Below are 19,807 nucleotides of genomic sequence, written 5' to 3' on the forward strand. Positions count from 1 at the left end.
AAACTATCATGTTAGTCCTTCCCTTATCATCAATTAGGTCCCTTATATTAGGTACTTACGAGTTTACTATTGTATAAACTTTATTCCAATATTTAACCACTTATTATCAGTTTAGTCTCTAACATTACTATCAAAAGGGTTAATATGATTACATTTGACAAAAAAAAAGTTACAAATATTCACTTTTTCACGTGGAAATGAAGTCTATTTTTAAAATGAACTAGTGTAATGACCCGTGCCAAGCACGGGAAAATAAAAAACTTTTTTTTATCAAATGTATAGATTTTATATTATTTTAACTTAAATTTATGAGTGGTTAAAATTTAAATTTGTTATGGAAAAAAATATCATCTTAATTTTGTTTATTTTGTATACATTTCGAAATATCTAAACATTGCACATAACGATTAAAGTATTTGGAGTTATACTTATACTAATTATTTGTAGTTTAAGATGTTGATCATTCTTAATCTTAGCAAACGTTGGATTTTTTTATATAACAGTCAGTGTCACATGCATACACGTAGTCGGTAAATGCAAACGTTAAATTTTTAAGGGTGTGTATAAATATAGTTTGGGCTACAGAAACGCCGATTGTTATTTGTATTTAATTTTTACAAAACCAATTGTCTGATGTAAATATTGTATTTTAGGGTAACAACGATGTAAAAAAAAGGTTTCGCGGGTTGTTAAACCTGAAAAGTGCATCAATTAAAAGTTAATGGCAGGAGGATCTGCTTATATAGAAATTGCATGTCCTGTAATGAGTAGTACGCCTTACAAAGAAATTAAAAAATAAAATGACTTCCAAACAATACACAACTTTAGTTTTCTAAATTATAGCAACAACAATTCTAAAACATAACCAATGATCATACTTTTTGAAAAACTTCACGATACACAACATTTGTGGTCTCCTTGCAAACATTATTATCTTCATCCAGGATGAGCAGCTTCAAACCTTTTCTAGAATTAACTCGAGAGACAGCGACATAAAGTTGTCCATGCGTGAACACGGGCTTAGGAAGATAACCCCCGACTCGAGATAAAGATTGACCCTGGCTTTTATTTATTGTCATTGCAAAACAAAGCGTCAATGGAAATTGCCTGCGCCTGAATTTGAAGGGTAGTCCTGGATCACTCGGAATAAGATTCATCCTCGGAATGAATACCCTGGTACCTGCCCTTTTTCATGTAATTACGGTAGCAACTATCGTGCTCTTCCCTAGATATGTAACTGTCAGCCTCGTACCATTACACAGTCCATTGGCCTGATCGATGTTTCTCATCAGCATAACTGGACATCCCACCTTTAGTATCAACCGGTGATTTGGAATTCCAGAGCTCTTAATATCATTAAGAAATTCCGTTGTGAACCACTCGCTTTGGACATCAGAATTTTCACCCGATCGACAAACAGAATTAGAGCTTAAATACTCTTTCTCTTCACATGGAATCAGCGACATCATATATTCGTCAACATGCTCAACTGAATCAAGCGTTGGTGCGAGTATTCCCCTTTATTGGAAAAATAGCTGGTCATCAACGGACTTGTTGTGTCCGATATCAACAAATCTTCAGGAATTTCTACCTTCATTTCACCATTCTCATCTAAAGCGTCGTTGCCGTCTCCAATTGAGAGTATCCACTTGCCAAAATTAGCAATTTCTTCCTGCTCTGTAGGTACCAAAGATGCACCCAATCTCATATTAACAGTAAGCCTCAACACATTGCAATAAGCCCATAACTTTGACGAATTGACTGAGGCATCAACAATATCTGGCCTCGTTCCTCCTCGAACAACAGGCAATATCTGCCTGAAATCACCACCTAAAACTACTGTCATTCCACCAAAAGGTTTAAGTGCGTTTAGGGGATCATTCTTGGACATGATATCACGCAATGATCGGTCAACTGCTTCAAAACACCATCGGTGCATCATTGGAGCCTCATCCCAAATTATCAACTTTGCAGCACGCACCAGTTCTGCCCTAGGACTATCCTTTTCCATCGTAAGTGACGATGCCTCATTAATATCAATAGGGATTGTCAGCGTCGAGTGTGCGGTTCTTCCACCTGGTAATAGAAGAGCCGCTATACCGCTGGATGCATCATTCAATACAACTAACCCCTTCAATCTAACAGCAGCCGACAATGCTTTTCATATAAAGGTTTTTCCAGTACCACCGTAACCATATAAGAAAAAGAAACCATCGGCGTCAGAACCAACGAACTCCATGATCTTGTCATGCATACATCTTTGTTCATCAATCAGCATCAGTAACATATGAGCGTGTGTCTTTTCCAGTTCATCTTTGTTGTAATTTAGCTCATCAACGATAAGCTTGTTTGTGAAAGTTGGCATGTCTGCTGCGTTTGGCCTAGGCATAGATTTGAAGTCAGTAAGAGACTGTCCGTTTTCCTGAAGCAGCATTTCAATTTCAATCAAACAAAGGTTCTTCAAGTCATCATCACGGATACGCAGATCTACATATTAAATGTAAAGTCACTAAATTAATATTAACACCTTTGCATGCATATGTGTGCATGTTGAAGAGAAAGAAAAAATATTAGCTTTATATAAGAATCCTTTATATTTAAACATATCAGCCTAAAAAATGTAGAAAATGTTGAATGGTATCGTAGAGTTAGTAACTCTTAGTTTTTTCTTTACTATAGCCTAAAAAAAGTATCTCTTAACTACTTAAACTACTCTAATCAGCCTTTACTATATCCTAAAAAACACACCCCTCGAGATCAACCTTGGCATCAAGGTTGGAATGTGCAAAATTTCTTAATGTGTAATATTCTTCAAATGTATCACCCTTATCCCTATTTTTTATTAGTGAAGTACTGTTTTGATTCTCACTTTAATTTGAATTCTTTGGTTCCACCAAGATTCTTTACTCCTAGCTAGGTCCAAAACCTATTAATTCTTCTAGTGTCTCTTTTGCTACTTTTTTAATCTCATATGTCATCTTGTTCCATGTATCATTTTCGCTTCTATGTAGCTTCACACAACCTACCTTCAAAATCTTTTGTAGGAAAGCACTTTGGTTTTGATCTTTTAAATGTCACCACTTGATCCTTGTATCCCAATCATGGCCTCTCATCTCCGCTCTTAACTTAACCCTTACATTCATAACCAATACTATATGTTGGATAGTCACACTCTCTCCATGTAAAACTTTAAATTCAAACAAATATTTCTGCCATAATTCCTAATAAGAAATAAATTTATTTGAGAAAATGAAATCTCACTCTTGTATGTAATAAATTTCCTTTTTATTTTCCTAGAGTAAGAATAAAAGACAACAAAAAATCTAGGATAAATTTACCCTATGCATTTATGACCCCGAGGCTATACCATCATTCACGCCTTTAAAACTTATCAAACACTCCTTACATGCCCATTTAGATCCCCTCCTAGAAAATCATTCTCTCCTTGTGGTATATCTAGGGGTGTTCAAATCCAAACCAATCTAAAATAAAACCGCAAACCGATCCAAAAAAACCGAAAATCACAAAAAACCGAATATTTTTGGATGTGTTTGGATGTTGTTTTGAAAAAATCGCTATGATCTGATCGGATTTTGAATCACCTTTTCAAAACCGAACCAAACCGCAAAAGTAGATTTTAATACATATTTATTAGTTTATTAGTATTATATACTGCATTAATTTAATTTATATTACTACTACTTCATCTATTTTAAATATAATCAATCATTTTCATTGTATAATGTTAACTTTTTAAATACATTTGTGTTATATTTTGTATCAAACCTATTATTTTAATGTGTATGTGTAATATTAATATTAATAAAAAAAATACATGTTGCACTTTGGATGTCCAAAAACCGATCCAAATTAAACCGCATATATTTGGATCGGATCGGATCGGATGCACATGATTTTTATTTTGGATCGGTTGACTTTTTCCCTCAAAACCGATCCAAACTGGACCGCGAACACCCCTAAACCCATTAATTTCTGCACAATCATATGCACTGAGGCTCAAAAACCTTTCAAATCCTTCCAAAATTTAACTTTAGAATATTCTTCCAAACCTACCTTAGGTGAGTAAATACTCATAACATTAAAGATGTCTTATTTCCTTTAAAAAAAATAAAAAAAATAAAGATGTCTTATTAAAATAAAAATTTGTGGGATACAATCAAATCTCACATCCTCTTTACATCCACAATATCCTTTTGCAATTCCTTATCCACAATAATGCTCACACCATTTCTCGATCTAACTTTTACAGTTTATCAATGCTTAAATCTTGAACTATCTAATTCTTTCGCATTTTCACCTACCCACATAGTTTTTTGTTGGCACATCAAATTAATCTTCATTTTAGTCATAGCGTCAACTATTTCCATATATGTTCAAGTAAGGGTACCTTTATTCCATGTTCTAAAATGGATCATACTCTTATTAACTAACTTCTTTACCCACACTCGTTCACAAAGATGTGGAGACCTTTGCTTATTTTTTACTGCATTCACGCAGCGATGTATCCATCCTTGCTCATTTAACATTGTATTTGAGCTATACAACGCGTTTTTTCTACGCATTGACCCAGTGTTCACACTATTATATACTCAGTCCATGTCATAGAGATTCAAAGTGTTTTAATTAAATTCAAATGTTCAAATTTTAATTAGTAGAATCTAGTCCAAGTCTTCAAATTTTTATAATATAGAATGTCCTTTAATTATATATATTTTTAAGATTTTTTTTAAAAGTTACGTGTAATTATTTATTGATCAAACCTAATGAAACTTGATTGCATCGGGTAATAGATTACAATGAAAACCGACTCATCCCGTGAACACCTGTAGTAGGCGTGGATGCTGAATCATGTTTTCTTAATTTCTTTTTAAATAGGTATCATCATCCATAATTAACTTTTTTTTATACCCATGATGATCATAAACTTATGTTTGCTTAATATTTTTTTATTGAATGATTTTTCTTACAAACGACGAAGGAATTAAATGATTGTATTTTCTATGTTAGTGGTCATTTACTATTGATTGATTTTATTTCCCTCATCAATGAAACTCGCTTCAGTTCATTAAAAAACAATGAGATGTTGAAAGTGATCATCCCACTTTTACTTAAAAAAGGTTATTTTTTAGGACAAAAAATAGGTATATTTTTATTTTATTTTTCAGGAGAAGGAGATGGTTTGCATGGTATAATATGAGTTAGACTACTTGTTGTACTCTCTTTTATTATGTATTATTTTCCTTATTAAAACTCAAACATTTAAATATCCAATTGTCATTCTTTATCTTTTGATAAAATATCTTTTTTAATTATGATTTAATGCACATTAGGATTATAGAAATCAATATTTTTTTAATGATTTCTATAATAAAAAAATCTATAATAGAAACAATAAAAATCGAAATTCCTGTAAATAAAAAACTATAATAATCATTTATAAGTATAGTAGAAATTTTCACAACTAATTAGTTACCTTATTTTTAACTTTCATTTAAAATTTAAGGTTGACCATAATTTTTTTCTGTTGAATTTTAAATTAGCAACCACATAATATCAAATAAGTTATTTGTCCCAAAATTTGAATTTCATAGTTTGATTGATTCCGAGAACTTTCTTGGTTTGATTTTTTTTAATGATTGTTCAATGATCTATTGTTTACCAAGAATAGTAGAAACATGAATTGAAGAACGGGATGAGGGTCAAGATTAAATAGAAATAAGAAAATGAGACATACATATTCATTTTTTTTTGGAAAATGCTTGATATCGCGACACATATTCCACGAAATGTTCACGACTGGCAATAGAGGCAAGTTTTTTCTTTAAATGCAGCGTTTTGGTTTAGTGTGTCAAAGCGGTTTATTACTCCACGACTTTTACAATATATGTACCCATCATGTAATTTTTTTTAGGAGCTCCAATTATAAGATATGGGTATATCCAATTATTCAATGTAATGTTATGATATTTTATAAGAATCCTAAAGAATATCTTTTATTATTTTTTTACAAATAAATATATTTTAAGATATTTTAGGAGCTTATTTAAAAATGTGACATCATATAATGATTTGATAGCATGCATGTGTAAAACTTTTTTGAGGTAAATATGTTTTTAGTCTCTACAAAATTTTAGCGGTAATTTTAGACTTTTATAATATTGTAGTTTGTAAAAATAATCCTTATTTTGAAAACTTTTTAAAAAAAATGGACACTTGTGGTCCTCCAAAATTGTCCCTATAAAATTCAAACAGAGACTAAAAATGAATAAATTTTTTGTAAATATTAAACTTGAAAGTTTGTAATTTTATAGGGACTAAAAAACATATTTAACCCAAAAAATTATATCGTAGATGTATACAAATTAAATCCAAAATAAAAAAATAACTTAAACAGCTGAATGTTAGTTTGCACAAAAAAATTGAAAGCCATCATATGATTTTTTTAGGGGTAGGCTAGTACATGTTAAAAGTAATACGCTCGTGATATCTTTGCGAAATTATTTTTGCTGGATATAGCACGGCTGTTTTTTTTAAGAAGACATACATATTCATTATTGAGTGATTTAAAATATTCCTTGAATTTGTTTTTTGTGATTGTCTTGATTGAAGCATTTCAAATTTTCTACAATTTGATTACCTTTAATGCAATTAATTTTTAATTCATGAGTTTTATTTTTTTTAAATAAAATAGGATTTTTTTATGATGGTTTAAAAGTTATTCATTGGTGATTGACTATGGAAAACGGAAAACTTGCTATATATTCTTAAATGACTTAAAGAATACCTTGAATTTTTAAGATATCCTTGATTGCAAAATGTCAAAGTTTCAACAATTCATTAATACTTCAACCGTTTCAAAATACATTTCACAATTTTACAATATACATTATTCACATAACTTACTTTGACCACATTTTTTAACTAATATATAAATACAAATGTTAGCATGTAAGATGTTGTTTGATTTGTCTCAATGAATATTTTCAAATAGGATTATCAAAGTATGTGTTTATTTTAAAAAAAATAAAATCATGTTTCCTTCACACAGAAAAAATATTATTCACATTTTTATTTCACAAAAATATAATCTTAACTTATTAAAAAGATTATCAAATTTATAATTTATCACAAAGAATATAATCTTAAAAACTAATAGTTATAAAACAAATATTATTCACATTTTTATTTCATTAAACTGTTTTTTTTTTTTTTGTTGAAGAAATTTCATTAAACTGTTCAATTTTTATTTTAGTACAGAAAAAGAAAAATGGAAGTACATTGAATATGCATTAATAAAATTATAACTTTTAATCAAATTGAATCAAAGAAAATAACACAGAATTCTCACTTTTAAGTACAATGAATATGCATGTTTAATGGTCTTTGTGATTTTAGAGGGAAGGTTCCGATTTTTTTTTTTGGTTTAAGGCTTATTTTATTTTTTTTAGGGAAGGTTCAACGTTTATTTTAGCAAGACCATTAAATAGAATCAACTGAAATAATATTTTTAATATTCCTTAATGATACGATTTTAATTCCAATTAAATACCTCCAATTCCAATTTTTTTTATGTCCTAAAATAAAGTATCCTTTATTAGTTAAAAAAAGTGTTAGGAACCGAAATAAGTTAGATAAGTGAATGTTGTAGTGTTTGCAGAAATACATGAAATGCTTCGCAGCATCCAACCACACTGAATACATGACAGGCCTATCACAATTGACATGGAATTTGATCTTGAAAAATGAAAAAGTGATAATCATACGCAACATTCCAATACCACATTTTACGACATTTCTATGACATTTCTATTTTCCAGTGTATGAGGCGCTCAAAACTCAGCGTGGGTGTGATTTCAACAAAATCAGTTCAAAGAAATAAAAGTTTGATAAATTACAAAGAGTTCTCACTCGCTGTACAATTTTTTTTGTTAGCATAACTGAATCCATATTTGTTTAAATGTAGACGCCTTAACATCACAACCTCATTTAGCGAATACAAAAAACCATAACCTCGTTCAATTACCTCTTCTTTAATAGAAGAGCAACACTGAAAGTTGGATTGAACAACACCTTTGTCAGCATACCCATAACATCTGAAAAGAATATCAACCAAGATTAAAAAAAAATGATTCCTTTACCGATCAAGTAATCAGTATCATATTCAGATTGAAAGATTTCGCGAGGATCACCGATCACGTAGATGTCAGCAGAAACAAACTTATCATCACATTGTTTTATTTTCGTACCCACATTAGAAGCAACACTAAAATTTCCAATAGAGAATACACGGTCCTCCTTCAGCTCCTTCTCATACTTGTATATGAGAGTACGTCTAACAGACGCATTGATTCGGTCACCCTATAAAATAAAAAACTTTAAATTAGATAACAAAACATTTTATAATATAAATAAGTTATATGATTAATTTAGAGAACAATACAATTACGAATATTGACCTAATACAATTAGGGATAAAATAATAGAAGAACGAAAAATAAAAACAGACGGACAAAAAAATATAAACAATCAATTGTATATAAACAAATAAAATTTCAAGGACCCAAACAAAAATTTATTGATACAATTTCTAAAATTATTGATATAATCGATCTTTGATATATATAAAAAAAAAATGAACCGATCGTATTTTTGTTTGGATTAGTATAGGACGGTGAAAAATTTCAGTATAGGACGGTGAACGTATATAGTACAGGACGAAAAATAGATATTTTTGTTGCTTCTAACGTGGGATCAAAAAAAATATAAATTTTCATCCTGTGAATAAGTTTTGAATTGCTCCTAAATTATAGTATAGGATCGTATTTTTTCATCCTGTGAATAAAAAAAAAAAGAATCAATTTAACAAAAAATTATTGTTTTGACAATAATCGCATACTCTAAAAAAAAATCACAATAATCGCTCTTTGCTTTATAAAAAACTGAAGTCCTTGATACAGTTACACACGACCTTAACAAAAAAATTATTGTTTTGACAAAAAAAAACAAAAAATTATTGATAAAAAAAAGAAAGATAAAAACTAAAAACAAATGGAATCAAACTACCTTATTGTCCATTAGAACCATTTCCAAGGAGTAAGGAAGTTGATCCTTTTTCATATCCCTCACAAACCAAAGGCTAACGACTCGAACCATGATATTCCAGTTTTCTTTGGAAGGGGATATATCAGAAATCAGATACGAAGATTACGTAATGAAAAAGAAAGGAATATGAAAGACAACTGCAAAGCAGGAGTTGTGGTGTGAAGAATGTGTTGGCCAAAGGGTCTAATTTATAATAGCTTTTAGAGGATAATTACGTAAAACAACAACATGTAACTTAACCAATCAAATTTGAGCTCATATATTAGCTATTAAGCAAAATATAATTTTTTTTTTATTAAATGATTGCATTTGAAAAAAACTAAATAGACTAAAATAAAGTATCCAATTTTTTATTACTGTTTCATAAACATAAAATATGATATATTAACGTTCAAATAAATCAAATTAAATAATATTTTGTTTTTATTAAGTATTTCCCTTGCATATTGATTTTTTTTTCAAAGAATCCTTGCATATTAGTTGCGAAGGGTGATCAAACGGTTCAGAAAAATAAATTGGTAGTGATCGAACATTACTTTTGTAATCGACATTTTGCGTTGAAATAGTAACCAAGATTTGACATTAAAGTTGCTTCATGGCAAATAATTTTGTAACCGAAAATTCTTCCAAACTAATAATGTAGATAGTAAACATATGGTATAAACAAATAGTAACCAAAATTTTCCTTTCAAAAAAATAGTAACCAAAATTTACCATTAAAGTTTTTGTGTTGAAATAGTAACAAAGATCTGACATTAAAGTTGCTTCATGGCAAATAATTCTGTAACCGAAATTTCTTCCAAACTAATAATGTAGATAGTAAACATATATGGTATAAACAAATAGTAACCGAAATTTAGCATTAAAGTTTAAATTAGTCAAACAAATTGTAACCAAAAAAATATCTTCAAAAATAATAGTAGAAGCATTTGACATAAATGGTATAAAAAGTAACATAGCAAATTTTTTTTTGTAACGTAAAATTTCTTCTAAACTTTAATGTTAAAAAAAAATTAATGGTTTTTTTTTACCAATTCATCCTGTGAAATATATCTATAAATTAATCGTTTTTTGAACCATTAATAAAATCGTATTTTTTTTTGAAAAACAATTATATTTTTTTAACCATTAATAAAATCTATATAATATGCGATGCGATGTCATTTTTTTAGACCAATTATATTATATCATATTATATCAAATGGGACCATGAGAATACCATTAATATTATGGAACAACATTAATATGGAATTTCATTAATAACATCCGTATATCATATTATACCATTAATAAAATCTTGCTCTGTCCTAAAATAAAGTATCCGATTTTTTTTCTTTCATAAAAGTATCCGATTTTTAGCTATTAAACAATTCTGATTTTTTTTTTGGTTTAAGGCTCACTTTATTTTTTTTTAGGGAAGGTTCAACGTTTATTTTAGCAAGACCATTAAATAGAATCAACTGAAATTATATTTTCGATATTTTTTAATGATACATTTTTAATTCCAATTACATACCTCCAATCCAATTATTTTCAGGTCTTAAAATAAAGTATATATATTTTTTTCCTTCCTACAGTAAATATTGAATAATTCAACGGAATTCATGAAAAAAATGGTGGATCACGGTCACTATACTTGGCACGGGGATTATTATGATTTAACAATTATATTATGAGAAAAACAATTAAATTAGAATTCATTAATAAAATCGTATTTTTTTTTTGAAAAACAATTATATTTTTTAACCATTAATAAAATCTATATAATATGCGATGCGATGTCATTTTTTTAGACCAATTATATTATATCATATTATATCAAATGGGACCGTGAGACTACCATTAATATTATGGAACAACATTAATATGGAATTTCATTAATAACATCCATATATCATATTATACCATTAATAAAACCTTGCTAGCAAATGCTTGAGAATAGAAGAAGAATAGAGCGCCACATGTCGCTATTTGAAAGAGTTTAAAACCTTGAAATTAAGTGACACTTGTCATGAAAAGAAGAGAAAAGCCTTGAAACAGGTCGTAAATTTATATTATATAGATTTGGGTTAACAAGCTAAATGATCGTATGAAAATTGGTGTCATATTAATTGTTAAATATAAGAAAGATGCCTAAAATATATACAAGATAAACAACAACAAATAAAAAGAGGCCTGAAGTCCTCGTGAGCTTAGCTCAGTTGGTTGGACAATGCATAAAATATGCAAGGTCCGGGGTTCAAACCCCGGCCACTACAAAAAAAAAAAAAGAGGCCTGAATCAAAACGAATAGCAAATATATATTCAACACAATTTAGAATTCATATTCTAGATCAAACAAATTGTTAATGAATCTCACATTAAATAAGAGATGAACTCAACAATGTTTATGAATGGGGGATAGTGCAATCTCTTGGTGGGAGCTCTATATTGTGGTGGCAAGTGCAATTGCAATTTCCCATAGGGACACCTTTTTTGAAAAACCTCTTGAGGCAAGTTTCCTTTAATATTTTCAAGAGAAAGATCAACACGATTGCGAACAACATAGTTCCGTAGCCAATTGACAATAAAACTTTGCCAACGAGCATGCTTAAAACAACAGAAATTGCAATAGCCATCATTGAATTGATATTCCTGCAACAAAAAACAACATAGATCTGTGATTTTCCTCAAAAAAATGACTCATAAGAAAAAGTAGTAAATAAAACTTACATAAAATGAAACACCAATACTAGAATAACAAATATTACAAGTATAAAATAATAGACCGGCATGTAGGAGAAAGAAATACTCCACCGTGATCAACGGTGGTGGTGTTGTTAGCAGCTTCCATTCTCTGCAAAATGAACACAGAAATAGAATGGAATTAGAGTGAGAGAAATAGTTTGTAACCGTTTTGCTTATGTGGTAGCCTTTACCAAGTGTTTGTATGATTTTATTTTTAATAGCAAATGTTAATTAAAAAAATAACTCAATGAAATAGGTTTAAGCATAGGCTCATGTCGATCGGTTTGACCTTTCCTCACGCATAGGGATGGGAATAGGCTAGGCCGAGCTAGGCTTTGCAAGGCCTAAGCCTGGCCTGCCATATTTTCTTAAAGTCTAAGTTTGGCCTTCTGAAAGCCTGATACGGTCTGCTAGCCTGTTTAAAAGCCTATATCTTATGAACATTTTTAAATACGCAATGTGATCTAAGTTTAAATGGACTAGCGAACTAATAGTTCAATTAAATTAAACTCTCTTTTGATAATCAACACGAGGCTTAAGAGTCGAAAGAAAAATAAAATCCAAAAGCAAAGAAGGGTGCACAGTGTTTTCCAGAAAAGGGGGGTGAAGAGGTGAAAAAGTGATTGAGTTTTATTGTATGAAGGATAAATTGGGTAGTTTGAGTTAAATGTTTGGGAGGTATAAATGTAGAGGTATTGGGTAAAACTACCATAAATTATATACAAATTAAATAAAAAAAAGTCCTGGATCAAAGGGTATGAAATAGATGTTCAGCACAATCTTCAATTCATACTTGATGCTAAACAAATGCAGCCATTCAGAATAATTAGGTATTTTTCATCTCCAATTTTTCTTCCGATGCCATAAAGAAAAGTAATTGCAATATTAAGTGGTGGAGCCCTTCATGGGCTAGGGTGGGCCACGGTCCATCGGGAATAATTAAAAAATTAACGATCATTGGTCTACCTTGCGAGATTTTATACAATTTTATGTCGGTTTTATGTTTCGGTTGATCCGAATTCCCGCAAAGTGGTGTAGTGGTCCATCCGAAAAATTTAAATTATTCAATTATTGGTCTATTTTGCGAGTCTTTAAACAATTTTTCATAGGTTATAGTTTTCCGTGGTTTCAAAAGGGGCATAAGTGATTTTTGTGATGCTTAAAATTGGCATATTGTCATGTGTCAACTGAAAATTCTCTCATAATTTATAAAAAAAAGTTTCATAATTTATGGTAGTTAATACGTAATTATTTAAGTATCCACCCTAACTTTTTAGTCAAACTCTGTCATTTTATCTTCAAACTTAATGTTCATTACAACTTTAATTTGTGTTTATATACTATAATTAATTTTAGTGGCCCACCCGAGTTTTTTTTTTGGCTCCGCCAATATTCATATTGATTGATTAAAAAAATATACAGGAGACAGTTAACAAACTTTATCTTTTGTTCCTCAAACAATAACTGATCCTAATGTCCCATTTAAGTAAAGAATGTTAACACTACAAGAAAATATGTGATTTGCTATGCCCATTTCCGGAGCTAATTCACAGCTAATTCCTAGCAAACGAGATTAGCTAGAGATATGCTAGGGAATACCTATTGATTTGGCCGTAGCATGGATTAGAGACAAATTTGCTAGGGAAATATTTCTTAGTAAATCCATAGCAAGTAAAACAAAAGTCCTAGCAAATATTTAGTTAATCCGCAGCAAAAGAGCATTCAAAATCAATTTACCGCAGCAAAATAACCATGTCTTATCATAGCAATTTCGCAACAAATCTACAGCAAAATAACTAAGAATTGTCGTATCAATTCCATAGCAAATCTACAGCAGAAATTTAACAGAATTTACTTTAATGGATCCTAGCAATTAGGACCTTTTAAGCTTTTAAAAAAAAAACATTCAAATCACTACCAATCAATTAATAAGAAACATTAGTTGAACACAACAAGAAATGCAAAATAGTATTGATAACAAATTAGGTCTCATAACAAGTAATTCAACATCAAGAGAGGCTAAACACATGTCCCTCAAAAGAAAAAAAAGAAAAAAACAGGTTATTGAAATTCCAGTCACGTATCATGGGTTCAGAGCCATATTCACTTGTTTTGAAGGCCTGTAAATCAGCAAATGATATTCAGCGATGTGACAGTCATATGACATTTCATTACTCAATATAAATCAAAGAGACTTACATCCGTCAAGACCCTCATCCGCTCTTGAGGCTTCTGCCTAGACTTCTTCACAAGGGAGGATCTTTGGAGTGTGGGCAGGGCTTTGGTGTAACATTGAAGGGATACCAACGAGCAAAGCTAAGTAAAACACATAAATGTTAAAAAATAGTTATCAAACAGTAAAATCAATATGCACATGAAAATTTCAGAGAGAAAAGAAAACTGAAAGTTTGTTAATTCATTCATTGGCTCCATAGAAAACGAATTACCAAGCACCTTATACACATTAAATAGGAACATTAGTAAATTACTAACTAATACACATTATTAGGTTAGTACTAGATTAATATAAATGCAGAGAGATTTTTCTGCGGTTGACAAAATAATCATAAACAGTGATCTCTTCAGTTGCTCCAACAGTGACAACTTGTTCTATTTTACTTTACAATCTATGGTCAACACAAGCTAATCATAAGAACTTTAAGCTCTTTATTGTTACAATAATCTATCAAAGTGACAACATTCAATAGCAATAACCTTACAGAAAATCAGTCAGGTTTATACTAAGTTAACAATGAGAATTCAAAATCAAATACAACCTAAATCCTTATTCATAATCAATCACACGTGATAAATTGCAAATTTCAGAACAACAAATTGAATTCATTAATCATAAAAGAGAAGTTAAGCAAGTAGATACCTCTTAGATTGATAGTAGATTGGAGAAAATACGACCTTAGTTGCGAAACTGAGATCATAGATTAACGATTCAGAACTTCCCAGAACAATAATTGATTTGTCTTCACTGAAGAGAGGTTGATCACCAGAAGCAAAATCAACAATGGCTAACCTTTGATGAGCCAAATAGTCATCACCATGTTGGTGGAGCCCACTCCAGTTTGGGCCACGGTCCATTCAACGGCACCAGCTTAAATTTCCATTCTATATTACTCTATATAAAGAAGTAGAAAACAAATCATTTTTCTTTAAAGAAAAACATAGATTCATTCAGCTCATTTTAGAATAACAAAACCGAAATCCTGAAACATCAAAACATTGAATATGCACTGCCAAATGAGTAACAAACTTTTTCTAACACTTTTACGGTTACCAGTTTCAAGAAAAAAAATTATATGTGCTTGTTATTATTTGATTTATATTAAGAGGTTGTAAAATACCTGGGGAAAATGAAGTATGTGCTGGTGGTGGTGGTGGTGGTGGTGGACTAGTGCACGATCTAAGAGACAATGATCAATAGGATTTGCCTAGATTTAAGAGATAATGATCTAAGAGATAATATATTCTCAGATTGGATACTAATCCTAGGAAATGAAGTCAGATTTTCCTAATCTTTCTAACATCGACAACATATTCTACATGAGACTGAGAGGCAAATGGATTCTACATTTTCTTATTATTGTTAACATGGACAACAAATTCGACATGAAGATACAGATAAACTTACACATACACAAGTCCCATAAAGGATATTAATCATTAAGCCTCCATGATAAATCAACATTAATATATACCAATTAATCAAAAAAATATCTTGATCATGTTTGCCACATGTCCACGAAATCTATAATGTGGTAAAGGACAAGCCCAACAGGAATTAAGTGCATAATTGAACGGATTAAAAAGAGATCAGAAATGATAATTTATTCATGGAGTTTAGCATCTTCATTACTAAATCTTATGGTGTGATATATACAACAAGATGAGATGGAAATCTAACAAGTTAACAAAATATTGAATGGCTTAACTAACTCGTGTCATAATTAACAAGTAAAGTTTATCTTGTTTACATTGGGCCAGACTCAACAAACAAGTCAAAAACATCTACAAATATGGCCAGTTTTCATGTCAAATATCATCCAAGTAATCTAAAAACATCTACAATTGATAAAGTAGCAATTACAATCACATTACAGCCGTAGAGATATCAAAAACCTTAATGATAGAGTCATAAAAAACTTTAATCTAGCAGCAAAAATTGCAGTCCCAAATTGTTTTTCTCTTTTTAAGTTTAGGCATAAATATTCATGGATACAACCAAAATATTTCTTCTACTCCAAGTATACAGAAAAATGATTTCAATTTTCAATTTGAAAAATTAAGGCATGTGTTACCTGCTCTACCAAAAACTCGCTCTCGATGAAGTCTGCCAATTAAGGATCATTGTTACGATCAGCCACCTATTATATTCGTGAAACATAATTCTTAGACTGATTAACCATTTGATCTCAATATGTATATACAGGTAACATAAATTTTTATTGCATGAGAAAAAACAGGGTTTCAATCCAAATACAGAGAGAAAGAGACATTACACTGTGAACATTCAGAAGTTTCTCATTTACTAACTTCTCCAAAGACAGCCAATTCCATGGCTGAAACAAAACAAAAAACAAAAAAGGAAAATAAAAAAGCAAGAGTCAGCATAAATAATTAAAACTATTATTTAATCACTTCCATATTCTTAAAACTATTACCAGCAAAATTTACATACATGTGTCAATGTCTATGTTTCATGCAATAGAATATGATAAATCAAAACAGAGGGAAAAAAAACAAGGCAAATGAAAACAGAGGAAATCACTCACCATACAATGCATCCCCTTTTTCTGCATGATCAAATTCTGAGGGAGGGCTCACAATAGGGTGCAGCACCACTCTTCCACCTCGATTGTTCTAAACAAATCAAAGTCATAAATACATACTTATTGTGCAATACCTGTGCACGCTCCCATGCATCTAATTTCCATATATCTTTCTCTGTCAGTAGTTTTTCATATCCTAGTTTCCTAATGGGATTCATCCAAGAAAAAACTATCCCTGCCAAAGGAACAAATCAAAACCTATTAACCATCCATACACTATGAACGAACAGATTTTTGAAATGATACCGTCAAAATTGGTGATCACAAAACCTGTTAACCATCCATAAATAATGATATCTTATCATTTTCGAAATGATACCCTTCAAATGAAATTGTATGCTATGAACATTAGAACTACTTCAAACAGTGATTTCATTAGAAAATGCACAAGAATGTTACATAGCAGTAGATATTTTTCTCACCATTAACAAAGTTACTACATGTTATAGCCAGAGACCAAATAACAAAAATATTTAATTACTCCATTGCTGAATATTTAATTATTTAATAAAAACTTCATTGTTGAATATACCAATTCAACTTCCATAACCACTTCAATTTCATACAGATCAAAACAATGAACAGAAACATAATTAACAAAAAGATTAAAGGCATTGATTACACTAAAATATGAATTTGAAAAAAGTTAAATAAATGCAATAACCTAATTATGCTAGATTTTACAAATTCAAACAAGAGAAAACGAATCAGAAAATGAACGAGAAAAACAAAATTGAAATCAGTAATTAAAGCATAAGATAAGAGAAAAGAAAATTACATATCGCTGATTGAATTGCGATCGGAGACTCAGGAGGATGCGATCGAAGACGGAGGAGGATGGGATTGTTCGGAGACTGAGAAGTTTCGATCGGAAGAGGATGCGATCGACCGGAGATCCACCGGTGCAGATCGATCGGAGATCCACCACAGAAGGATGCAATTGATTGGAGATCCACCAGAGAAGGATGCGATCGATCAGAGATCCACCGGAGAAGGATTGACGGTGGGATTGATCGGAGACAGAGGATGATGCGTTCAATCGGAGACGGAGGAGATAGAGATCCACCGGAGCTAGAGACAGAGGAGGATACGTCGATCGGAGATGGTGGAAGAAGAGGTCGCACGGAGGAAGTGATGGTGGAAGAAACACGAAATTGTGAAAATTGTATATAAAATAATATTTTAATCTTTTAAAGAAAAACAAAATAAATAAACATTTTCCTTCAAAAAAAATATTTGTTATAATTATTAAAAAAAAATATAAGTGCCACGTAGAGTAGTGTATTGGCAGCCAAAAAACTAGTAGTTTGCTACAGATACAATCCGTATCAAAAATTTGGTAGCATCTAGCGTATTTTCTTGTAGTGTAATCGTCAAAATTCAGATAATTAATCAAAACAAATTAAAATGATATAACAATTTTAGTGCTAGAATTAATAAAAAATAATAATCATCATCATCATCACCAACCCATGACCCGAAGCAAACTTCCTTGAACTTCTTATAGAGTAAGATGAGAACGATTCTGATCAACATAGCTCCGTAGTTAATTGAAAGAACTTGTTTTCCAACGAGCATGCATAAAACAACAACAACTGCAATATCTTTCTTCGACTTGATATTCCTAAAAAAAAAATAAACACAGATTTGAGATTGATTTATGTTCTTGAAATAACTCATAAAAAGTAGTAGTAAATGAAACTTACATGAACAGATACAACAATGCTTGAGCGACTGGAAAATATATGATTAGAAAGAGTTTGAAGAAGGATGAAAGAATAGACCGGCATGAAGGATAAAAACAATAACATAACAGAATTAGAATTAAACACAGAAGTATTTGAGTAGCTTCCATTATTTCTCTGCAAAATAAACACAGAAATAGAATAGAATTAGAGTTAGGGTTAGTTAGATTAATAAATATTTTATAACTAAATAACTAGTTTAGTTTGTTAGAAGGATTAACGAAGCACATACCAAGATGAGTACAATGAGAGAGAATTTCAATATGATTTCTCCAACTTCAACAATTCACCGTTTATATAATGGCTGATATGTAAGCTTGGGCTTTTCTTTCTCCGCGTTTGCTAAATATTTTATAAATCTTTTTAGAAAATAGATTTCTATTAAGAAAAAGAAAATAAGATATAGAAATTTTTGGATAAAGATATCTTACGATAGCAATATTCCAATCATATCTTGGTGTTCCCCTATTTAATAATAAAAAAATTATTTTTATATAGTAGTATAAAAAAAGATTACGAAATCATTATTATACCTTTATTTTCACTTGTAAATATTGCATTTATAATTTTATTTAAAAAAATTACTTTTATATAGTAGTATAAAAACATAAATCGTTAGAACTTACCGTCCATTTGGGTCCCACAAGGCTCGAGGAATTAATCTTCGACGGTTGCGCACTGAAGATACCCGATTTACACAAAAAAGATTACGAAATCATTGTTGTACCGTTATTTTAACTTGTAAATATTGCATTTATAATTTTATATAGAAAAAAACAAAATTTAATTGAAATATGAATTGTCTAATATTGATCGTATAATCACACGCTCGCGGACTACAATGACCATATCAAATTCAATCCTTGAGATCCTGAAACTCCTCCCCAAGTGAACCAAACATACACTCCCTTAGGGCACATTTATAAGCAAAAAATAAATTTTTAGGTTCATTGAATAACTAATGAATTTGGTCACATGTATGAACCAGATACATTAGTTATTCAATGAACATAAAAAGTTGTGGTTTGCTTATAAATGTGATCGAGGAAGTATGTTCAATTAAAATCTTTCGTCTCCCCTTGTTTGAACCAAAAATATATTTAATTAAAACATCCCCCCCCCCCCCCCCCCCAATTAAAATTACTCCTTTCTTTCTCCTCTTTGCATCAAATCTATTATTTTACCATGTATGTTTAATATTAATCAGAAAAAATTACATATTGCATTTTGGATATCCGAAGATCGATCCAAATTAAACCGCATCTATGAAGCCCGAACACTCTAAATATAGAAACGTACCCATATCGGATATCGATGACTCATAGATACGTACCACGGAGTATCGAAATTAATTATTTTAATTTAAAAAAT

At 30.5% G+C, this 19,807-nt stretch overlaps 1 protein-coding gene and 3 long non-coding RNA genes across 6 annotated transcripts; all 4 read right to left on the reverse strand.

Moving 5' to 3' along the window:
- Window positions 1-1,260: 1,260 nt before the first annotated feature.
- Window positions 1,261-2,445, reverse strand: LOC146933931 (uncharacterized). Its single transcript, XM_085708418.1, has one exon. The coding sequence runs from the start codon at window positions 2,009-2,011 to the stop codon at window positions 1,466-1,468; it is 546 nt and encodes a 181-aa protein (XP_085564544.1). The 5' UTR covers window positions 2,012-2,445; the 3' UTR covers window positions 1,261-1,465.
- A 5,871-nt stretch (window positions 2,446-8,316) lies between these two features.
- LOC146933932 (uncharacterized) lies at window positions 8,317-9,143 on the reverse strand. Its single transcript, XR_015008446.1, has 2 exons — window positions 9,085-9,143; window positions 8,317-8,379 (listed from the first exon to the last, which is right to left on the reverse strand). It is a non-coding gene; the product is annotated as an uncharacterized LOC146933932 (long non-coding RNA).
- Window positions 9,144-11,399: 2,256 nt separating this feature from the next.
- Window positions 11,400-11,974, reverse strand: LOC146933933 (uncharacterized). Its single transcript, XR_015008447.1, has 2 exons — window positions 11,836-11,974; window positions 11,400-11,757 (listed from the first exon to the last, which is right to left on the reverse strand). It is a non-coding gene; the product is annotated as an uncharacterized LOC146933933 (long non-coding RNA).
- Window positions 11,975-13,792: 1,818 nt separating this feature from the next.
- LOC146933934 (uncharacterized) lies at window positions 13,793-18,696 on the reverse strand. 3 transcript variants are annotated; one of them, XR_015007613.1, is made up of 9 exons: window positions 18,669-18,696; window positions 18,398-18,553; window positions 17,470-18,315; window positions 16,635-16,866; window positions 16,362-16,421; window positions 16,161-16,226; window positions 14,729-14,980; window positions 14,050-14,166; window positions 13,793-13,970 (listed from the first exon to the last, which is right to left on the reverse strand). It is a non-coding gene; the product is annotated as an uncharacterized LOC146933934 (long non-coding RNA). The 3 variants fall into 3 exon arrangements; XR_015007615.1 differs by lacking the exons at window positions 14,729-14,980; window positions 18,398-18,553; window positions 18,669-18,696 and having other exon boundaries at window positions 16,635-16,722; window positions 17,470-18,059; XR_015007614.1 differs by lacking the exons at window positions 14,729-14,980; window positions 18,398-18,553; window positions 18,669-18,696 and having other exon boundaries at window positions 17,470-18,059.
- Window positions 18,697-19,807: the final 1,111 nt, after the last annotated feature.

This window comes from Medicago sativa, chromosome 4 (genome assembly GCF_051527215.1).
Source record: "Medicago sativa cultivar Bolivia chromosome 4, Bolivia_mono, whole genome shotgun sequence".
Classification (NCBI taxonomy): Eukaryota; Viridiplantae; Streptophyta; class Magnoliopsida; order Fabales; family Fabaceae; genus Medicago; species Medicago sativa.